This window comes from Oncorhynchus nerka, linkage group LG19 (genome assembly GCF_034236695.1).
Source record: "Oncorhynchus nerka isolate Pitt River linkage group LG19, Oner_Uvic_2.0, whole genome shotgun sequence".
NCBI lineage: Eukaryota > Metazoa > Chordata > Actinopteri > Salmoniformes > Salmonidae > Oncorhynchus > Oncorhynchus nerka.
In genome coordinates this window covers 28,380,560-28,390,889 of record NC_088414.1, presented here as the reverse complement: position 1 = coordinate 28,390,889, position 10,330 = coordinate 28,380,560, and the positions used below count along the sequence as shown (strand labels likewise).

The 10,330-nt window shown below is 41.9% G+C and overlaps 1 protein-coding gene across 3 annotated transcripts in view; it reads right to left on the bottom strand.

The window, feature by feature from the left end:
• Window positions 1–800: 800 nt before the first annotated feature.
• Window positions 801–10,330, bottom strand: part of gabra3 (gamma-aminobutyric acid type A receptor subunit alpha3) — a 155,543-nt gene continuing 146,013 nt past the window's right edge. For 2 of the 3 annotated variants that reach the window (XM_029620674.2, XM_029620675.2), the window contains exon 10: window positions 3,564–9,263. In XM_029620674.2, the coding sequence (XP_029476534.1) occupies window positions 8,922–9,263 (342 nt within the window). In that variant the 3' untranslated portion in view covers window positions 3,564–8,921. Of the gene's footprint in view, window positions 1,544–3,563; window positions 9,264–10,330 lie in introns of those variants that run through there. The other variant, XM_065004830.1, reaches the window with a different exon arrangement.

The window sequence follows — 10,330 nt, the reverse complement described above, 5'->3', positions numbered from 1 at the left end:
GTCACCGTACTGAGCTGTATCATATAAGTGCTGTGGTCTTCCCTAGAGGAGGCTTGTGTGAAAGGTCACCGTACTGAGCTGTATCATATAAGTGCTGTGGTCTTCCCTAGAGGTGACTTGTGTGAAAGGTCACCGTACTGAGCTGTATCATATAAGTGCTGTGGTCTTCCCTAGAGGTGACTTGTGTGAAAGGTCACCGTACTGAGCTGTATCATATAAGTGCTGTGGTCTTCCCTAGAGGTGACTTGTGTGAAAGGTCACCGTACTGAGCTGTATCATATAAGTGCTGTGGTCTTCCCTAGAGGAGGCTTGTGTGAAAGGTCACCGTACTGAGCTGTATCATATAAGTGCTGTGGTCATCCCTAGAGGTGACTTGTGTGAAAGGTCACCGTACTGAGCTGTATCATATAAGTGCTGTGGTCTTCCCTAGAGGTGACTTGTGTGAAAGGTCACCGTACTGAGCTGTATCATATAAGTGCTGTGGTCTTCCCTAGAGGTGACTTGTGTGAAAGGTCACCGTACTGAGCTGTATCATATAAGTGCTGTGGTCTTCCCTAGAGGTGACTTGTGTGAAAGGTCACCGTACTGAGCTGTATCATATAAGTGCTGTGGTCTTCCCTAGAGGAGGCTTGTGTGAAAGCCGACTAATCAAGAATATTCAAAGGGTCCAGTGATGAAAATATGTCAGGGTATCACTAAATTAGACAAATGTTCAATGTTATGGTAGCAATGTCCCCTATTGTGAAAAATAATTTCTAAGAAACATTGGTGGTAACAGTCTTAGAGTCCAAGCCAGTGACTATACAGAGAAAACAGTTTTATGGAGCAATGTGTTCTGAGAGTACATGTACATGTTTGTGTGTATGTAAACACATTGCATACACTCTGCATTTAGTATTCCTCTCTAGCCTTGCCAGATTTCCTTGAAGAGGGGGCAGATCCCATTATAATAAGGATGATTAAGCTCCATAACCTTTAATCTTCATTTTCACCTTTCAATTAATCTGACAGGCTTCCTTCCTTCCTGGGATTGGGATGATTGTAATGTGGGGGTCAGAGAGAGCCTGTGAGCGGATACATAGACATAGATGTGCTCTGAGATCCACAGCAGTGAGAACTGTACTTGTCAGCAACACATTCATCACCACCCCTTTCCATCAAATAAAATCAAAATCAAATCAAATGTATTTATATAGCCCTTCGTACATCAGCTGATATCTCAAAGTGCTGAACAGAAACCCAGCCTAAAACTCCAGACAGCAAGCAATGCAGGTGTAGAAGCACGGTGGCTAGGAAAAACTCCCTAGAAAGGCCAAACACTAGAGAGGAACCAGGCTATGTGGGGTGGCCAGTCCTCTTCTGGCTGTGCCGGGTGGAGATTATAACAGAACATGGCCAAGATGTTCAAATGTTCATAAATGACCAGCATGGTCAAATAATAATAAGGCAGAACAGTTGAAACTGGAGCAGCAGCACGGCCAGGTGGACTGGGGACAGCAAGGAGTCAGGTAGTCCTGAGGCATGGTCCTAGGGCTCAGGTCCTCTGAGAGAGAGAGAGAAAGAAAGAGAGAAAGAGAGAATTAGAGAGAGCACACTTAAATTCACACAGGACACCGAATAGGACAGGAGAAGTACTCCAGATATAACAAACTGACCCTAGCCCCCCGACACATAAACTACTGCAGCATAAATACTGGAGGCTGAGACAGGAGGGGTCAGGAGACACTGTGGCCCCATCCGAGGACACCCCCGGACAGGGCCAAACAGGAAGCCTTCACTTCCATCTCCCTGTCTCCTGTGCTTTGAGGCCCTGCTCGGAGGCTCAGAGTACAGAATCCTCCCTGCTGATCCAGTGGAGGAATTAAGGTACCTATGGATTTCACTTTAGCCTTCACTTCATCAGGCCTCTCATTAATCCACTGGTTAACATGCCAATTGTTCTTCCATGCACCCCCACAGTAAACTAGACAGAGCATGATGGCAATAATAAATAAAAAAAGCACCGACCCAGTCCCTTCTTTGCTGTTTTTCTGTATTTCTTCATGTTGTGCCACAGGCTAATAAACCAGACCTATATATGGGATCCTGCCCACGGGGCTGTAATTAGTCTGTAAATCTCAGAAGGTGGAGGGGAGAAAAGAGAGCGTGGGATGTGGATGGAGTTTAAAACATGGCTGATGTCGATAAAGCTAGAAGCCCTATACCTCTCGACCCCCCATTGACCTTCAGAGTTATTGGAACAGTAAGTCAGCCGACTAAATCCTCCCCAGGTTTGACCCGTCACAAACGGCTCCATATGAACCCTTCTACAGAGCCCAGACCTCCTCAAGGCAGAAGAGAGGAGAAGCTGTGAGATTCCTGGTGTGTTGACCACTGGTGACAAAGTGATGTAACCGACAGTCCCAGAGGACAGAGGACACAGCCTGCAGACGACCAGACGTCCCCATAATGGATGAGCAGCCTGAAGGAAGAGAGTGCACACAGACACACACGCGCCCATAGAGACACGCATGAAAACACACGGACACTCAGGGACCTGGTGCTTTCTCAATCCCTACATACTCTATTTGGATATACAGTACCTTCAAATATGATTTTGTAACAAAATACTGAAACATCACATGCTGTTGAAGAGGAGAATATTTAAGCAATAAGGCACGGGGGAGTGTGGTATATGGCCAATATACCATGGCTAAGGGCTGTTCTTAAGCACGACCCAACACGGAGTGCCTGGATACAGCCCTTAGCCGTTGTATATTGGCCATATACCACAAACTCCCGTGTTGACTTATTGCTATTATAAACTGGTTACCAACGTAATTAGAGCAGTAAAAATAAATGTTATGTTATACCCGTGGTATACGGTCTGATATACCACGGCTGTCAGCCAATCAGCATTCAGGGCTCGAACCACCCAGTTCATAAAAAGGAGTACAGTATGTCACGGCATTACCGTATTTATGTTAGGAAATATAAATAGTGTTCACGTATATGGTATTTGTTCTAACATGAACTCATGTATGAGCATTTATGTTTCTCTTTTAATGATGAAACTTCTGACTGGGCATTACCTGGTTCATTTAAGTCAACTTCTTCAACTACCACAAAAAAATGCTTTTAAAGAGCTCAAGCAAATCACACAATTTTACTTAATGTAAAATGACCAAGTATTGCAGTTGGTATTGATTGAAAAACAGTCAGACCGTGCTCCTGCTTGTTTGATTGGATTTCTTTGAGATGAGTGATGGCCAAAGAGGATTCAGAAGGTCCACACCTTTTTAAAGATGGATTAGGTCCATACACCCAGCACACAGATACTCAGTGCTGCTCATTCTGAAGGCAGTGTACGCAATGGGCTCAAAAAGAATAGGACATCGCAATAATACATATTTCATCGGTCTAGACACTCAATCACTTCTTTCCAACAGCAAACATGGAGACTCCCTTAGTTAAGGGCCCATATTGAGCATAGCATAGACACCTCATACCTAATGCGTTATGCCTATACGAAGTACATATTCAACTTTGAATACTAATGTCAGTAACTAAAAAGTAGAATGGGGTTACTGCATTCAATAGTTTATTTAATCACTTTCACATTGACAATTGAATACCAAGCAGCAAATGAATGTACTGTGTCTTTATTCAACGTAAAGAACAGCAAAACCTGGACAAAGGTAGGTTAAAAACATAATTTCCGTATTGTCATTAGCCTCACAAACAAACCTTCACAACAGAGAAAAATCAACATTTTCAGTCAGGGTTCTACAAAAAAACAACTCCACCTCTGACAGATTGACGTCACCATTACACCGTAGTCTTTAAAAAACAAAACAGCAACACAGCGAGTCGTCAAATAAACCCCCCCGCAGACACTCTGCCTTCATATCAACAATAAGATCAAATCACATCAGATATGCTGGCTACTGATCCGTTGAATAATTGTGTATTTGATCATTGCATCCTTTAATACAGCAGGACAGAGCACAGTGCCACATAAGATTCAGAAGAAGCCGCAGGTTTCCACACAGGTTAAATATGCAAGCTCACTGTTTCCTGAAACTAGGTCACTGTGATGAAAGATGTCAAATGTGCTTGGCTTAATTAACTTTGGGGTCACAGGGATAGTGCAGCGTTCACAGTGCAGTACACCAATCCAAACTTAGTACAGTCACAAAACTGTGGTTATGAATAAAACTCTTATACTTAATGTATAATTGATCATATCTTTTATCATAGCAAGGAAAAGCAACCTAGCCACTTTATAGTCAAAACTATTCTACAGTAGAACCTCAGATATTCATGGCACATTTTCCACACGTCCTTCTTTTCTCTAATGCGTGCAGAGAAAAAAAAGAGAGGTTATTTGGCTCTAAATATAATGGACTAGATGGTCCACCTCCTTATACAATTCAATACTGAACAGGTAGTGAACCACTAAAGAATGACTTTGACCTTCTGTTTGTCTTGTCTGACAACATACTGTTTGTGCACAGTTCCAAACTGTAGTTGACAGATCCTTGTGCAGGATCCATGGTAGAGTCACTTGACTATCCTAAGCAATAATTTGGCTGAGCATCTGAAATGACACACTATCGAGTAGTGTTTTACCCCTGCCATTAAATCATTTACTGATGCGAATGGTTCAGCTGTCGACGCATAATATGGAGAATGTCCATCATCAACGCCCCGATGCATGTGAAACAGGTCAGGGTCTGGCTATGCAAATGTAATCTCCCACACAACTCGCCTGCTTTATCAAATTGTGTCTTAATTAACGCCCTTCAGATATTTTTAATGCCAAACCAAATCTCTCTGAGAGCAAAACATGAAACGATGAAATATCCTTGGGCACATCATTTCTCTACTCTTTTTCGAAAAGGTCATTTGGCACAACAAATAATCTGGAAATAATGGAGATATACTGAATGGTTGAGGCAACAAATCATCTGGAAATAATGGAGACATACTGAATGGTTGAGGCAACAAATCATCTGGAAATAATGGAGATATACTGAATGGTTGAGGCAACAAATCATCTGGAAATAATGGAGATATACTGAATGGTTGAGGCAACAAATCATCTGGAAATAATGGAGATATACTGAATGGTTGAGGCAACAAATCATCTGGAAATAATGGAGATATACTGAATGGTTGAGGCAACAAATCATCTGGAAATAATGGAGATATACTGAATGGTTGAGGCAACAAATCATCTGGAAATAATGGAGATATACTGAATGGTTGAGGCAACAAATCCTAAACGGTCCATATTGAGGCAGACATTTCATCATCATTGACTCACAACTATATTTCAGCTGTGGGGTGATTCACATCACCCGCTCCCTTCTCCACTAAATAAAAAAGTGTGGACACTCCTGTATAATATCTATAGTCTCCATCTGCTGTCCTTGTATTTGTATGCAGTACATCACAGAAAAGACACTCCAAGTGTCAGGTGACTGTTCCTTGGTGCAATCAAGAATGCCAACACAGATTGTGCAGTCGGTGCCTTGTCCCATATGGGATTTCCTTGTTCCGTCCTTCTTTTTGCATTGAATCACAGTGCGAACACCACTAACTAAATGAATAGCATGCGCTAGAGTACAGTCCAAATGACAGAGGTAACCACCAAGAGGCGCAAGATTTATGTTTCAATGAGACACATGTCAAAACTCACCAGATGACTCGGGCAGATTTTTGTTCATTTGTTTTGCTGTTTAAAGGTTTTTTTCCTCTCACCCTTTTGTATGGTTACTTAATACACGAGTCCACACACAATGTCCTTGAAATCCCAACTGCCATTTACAATTTTCTGAGCAGTGAGCAGACAAAGGAGAAAGGGCTCTTTAACATACAAGGTCCTGTCATTGAGAGTAACGGGATAGATGCTTCAACATGGGATTGCAACGACTGGCACGGTCAATACAGAGACCTACTGCCAGAGTCCCTAGTCATCTGGGAGCTCTCTGTGTGGAGGCAGTCTCCACTCCCTCAGTGCTTTGGGACATGCAGTTAAATCACAGGAGAACAGGGTACAGTATGTACAGCAGCATCAATTGCAGACAAGGCATCCGGTCATTCAGAGTTAGGTATGAAAAGTACACGCAAGGTACTGATCTTGCTGCGAAGCCACGCATCACCAATGTCAATGTCTCATACCATTGAAGGGGCTTCAGAGCTGATCAATACCAAAAAGTACTAACCTGACTTAGTTATAGTCCACAAACTCTCTATTTCAGTTGTATTCACAGTATCTACAGAAATTCACAACTTAATACTATTATTTTGGGGAATAATTAGAGTATTTGCCCTTAGTTTAAACATTTGATTAATTTGTCTATTTGTTTGTCTACTGGTTTCTACCCATCAACATTTGTTATGACACTGTATAGGCTATATCATATATAACATGTATATGTCTTATATTGTATGTGTTAATTAGCATAAAATGATTTACTATGTATGTCTTCATATACAAATATATTCCTTATATCTATATGATTTTATGATGACTAGGTGTCCTTTCTGTAGTTATCAACCTGCTAGAAGGAAAATCCTCAGCTTCAACAGAGCTTTATACTACACAGTATCTTAGTGAGCAACTGAAACACTGATACAAGACTAAGCCTTAGATTTCAATATGACAAATATCATTACTGAAGGTTGCAGACTTCCACACGTACAGACTGTCATGCATATGTTTGTTACATTGTACATGGTTTTTGTTTTTAACACATTCTATCCATTCGAAAGGCGTTTCTCCTTTGAACGTAGTCTTGTTTTGAGAGATGGTTGAGAACATACTGCATGTTGGGTTCAGGGCAAGTCATCTGTGTAACAATCAGAGAGCACTCTGGAAACACGTGGGAATAGTCCTGCGCAACGTCATTACTTTCACCCACAAAGCTGTATGACTTGAGCACAACATATTTTAGCATAGCATCTGCCTCTCCTTCACCCCTGCTTTACGTAATGTGGTTGTGTAAAACAGTTGAACAACGTTTCGAATGATTTGCGGCCTGCAGTGTGGTATGTCGAACAAAACATGCGTTTTCCTGTCCACAGTCACCTTTGTTTTGCAAATCATAAGTTACACAAAATTCAACCAAAATCTATAGAATGGGAATGAGACAACACGGGAAATGATCATATTCAAAAAGAAGTAGCCTTTTCTAAATCAGACCTCAAACGTGTATCACAATCTCATGAAGAAATGAACACAAGGGTCAAAGCTTTCATCAGAAAACATCCGTTAACCTTTGTACTGCAGTGGGCTGAATCAGGGTCACACAGAGTGTTTCTGGGTAGTCTACATCTCACACACATGGTTATGGGCTTAACAAAAAGAGGACACCTGTACCATGTCAGATATAGAGTTGACATGTATTACATTTGAAGTTTGCATCCCAATATGACTTTTTATATACATTACAGAAGACTGAAATATAACAAAACTGTTTGACTTAGAAACACTGGATCAGGTTTATTGAAATAATGTTAATTAGTTATGATATTATGACAAATATTAATAACACCCATGAGGCCACTACGTCATTTGACTGCAGGAAAGGGCTACCGACTAAAGTCCAGAATATTTACTATAGATAGAACATGGTTGACAAAATTAACAGATGAAAGTGTTACTATATAAATGTTGTCTATATTATCTATATTAGAAGTCAGTCTGAGCTGATGATGTGTCAGAATACTATGCAAGCTATAAATCAAAATAATAATTCATTACACTTCTATAGTGCTTTTCATAGAATCTCAAAGCACTTCAACAGCAAACAAAAAACTAATTCACAATATATCATGACAGGTCAATGAGCTACTGTATGTGGCTCACTGAGGCTGACCCCTGTAAGCAATACATGAGAATGTACATAGAGAATATTTTATAATGCTGCATCAGTCACATTATGATTACATTTCATCCAGTGGTAGTGACTCACTATTCTCTGCAGCTTCCCCTCTACCTTACATAGGCCTGAAGCATGATATGTGTTTGGAGAATTCACCTCGCTGACCATGTCCCCTAGGGACCGTGGGCTGTAGGTGGAGGGAGAGAAGGGGGAGCCGCCACACAGACCTAAACCATATAGTCCCCATATGTATCTGTGTGTGTGTGTATGTACTGTATGTATGTGTTTGTGTGTGTATGTACTGTATGTATGTGTTTGTGTGTGTGTATGTACTGTATGTATGTGTTTGTGTGTGAGAAAAGCTTTATTTTGATGATGTGGGTATTCAAAAAGGCACACTGCTTCTTTCTCTTTAAACATACTCAGCCTGTTAAAACAATAGGAGTCTCTGGACTGGAAAATACACATGCAGGCCCGATAGGACACAAAAGCAATTCCAGATGATATTGCGTTGGGTCTGTTGAGATTCAGCGCTAGCGGAAGGGCAGACACTGAGGATTATTAATGATGTCCCTATGGAACTCTACATGCTGCCCCTGGCTATAAGAGCTCGCTATAGCGACAAGCAGCCAATGGCTCTCCTTGCTGCATCCTGACGCAATTCAGAGTGAATGGTGTGAGTGTGTGTGTGTGTGTGTGTGTGTGTGTGAGTGTGTGTGTGTGTGAGAGTGTGTGTTTACACACATTGATTTACCAGGACCCGATCCTCTGTAATGAGCTACCATGAAGGATTCAAACACATGCTCCCCTTTATCATGTCAAGAGAAAAGAAAACACCATCCTGCTATTCTATCAAACAAATGAATAATCAAGTAACAAACAAATTAACATTTATAATTCAACTATGTACATACAAATCTACGAGAATGTTTGTCTCCAACCTATTGAGACTTGCAAATATCAAAATGAAGTCCAAAACAAAGATACAATAACATGTCGTGGATCTCTCGGCCTCCTGCCACCTCAGCCTAATATTCAGTCGTGGTGAGTTTAATTGTGGGTGGTGGACTTGGGAGGCGGCTTGCTGTTGATGTACGTGGCCCAATAGACCAGGTTGAAGATGAAGAACAACACAGGGAAGATGATGCGTGAGATCTTGTCCACTCTGCTGACACGGTTGTAGGACTTTATGGCTTCCACGTAATTGTCGTCCATTTTAGGAACCTTGTGGCTGTGGTGGTGGTGGTGGTGGTGTTGGTGGTGTGTAGCTGTAGTGGCACTCCTGGAGACGGTGGTTAAACCTGGGTCCTTTGCCTCGTTGAGGGTGTATGTAGTTCCAACAATGTTGAATGTGTTATTGGCCTTTTTGGAAAGAGAGGCAGATTCTCTTCTCTGTAAAGAGAAGAGAAACAAAGAAAATCAGGGCTGGATCAACTTAACAAAGGCCTTCTTCTCAAAATGACAAAACAGGGACTGTTTTGACTTGGGGTGCAATGATGCTCAAGATGCATGATGGGAACAGTATGACATCCCTATTCTGCACCATTGGGTTCAGAACCAAGCTGAAAGAACTCAGTGTATGGATTGGGGCTGTAGCCCTCCCAGCCTGGACAAAAGGCCAGGGTCATAGAACATTACGCATTTACGCTCCAATAAGTGGCAAATCACATGAGCCTCCTCAACAAAATATACATACATCATAGTTCACAGTGAGAATAGGGCCACCCCAGGGCCTGGCATGCAAGAGACTTGTTACAGAGCACACGGGTCAAAAGTTTATGAGCTAAAATGAAGTCCATGGGCAATATCATGGTTTAATTTCCGAGAAGCTTGTTATTTTCCGTACCACCGAGAGAAATGGAGCAGAGCAGAGGAGTGGGTAGGGCTGGTGGCACTGGAGAGTTAATGGTAGGATGAGAGCAGAGCACCTGTAAACAGGTCTGACAACCTGCACTCTGAGGACTGGTCTGTACTGAATATAGGACTAGTGGTACTGAATATAGGACTGGTCTGTACTGAATATAGGACTAGTGGTACTGAATATAGGACTGGGACTGTACTGAATAAAGGACTAGTGGTCCTGAATATAGGACTGGGACTGTACTGAATACAGGACTGGGACTGTACTGAATATAGGACTGGGACTGTACTGAATATAGGACTAGTGGTACTGAATATAGTCCTATATTCACAGATAGACAGACAGCATACTCCTTCTCTGTTTAACACCACTACTGCTACTTTATTCTGAAGCCCCTCTGGGTGGAAGGTTTCCCTGGTAGATTGTTGTTTTGGAATGGATGGTTAAGTTGCTGCTGTATCCTTTGTGCATTATGTAGCCTACTATCCATCCATTCAACTCGTACATCTGAGGTGAAATGCAATCCATTACCCGCTGTGTTAGCCCCCCTGACTGGCCTGCTTATCCAATTGGATCGGCCCGTTCTCCTTGATACTGT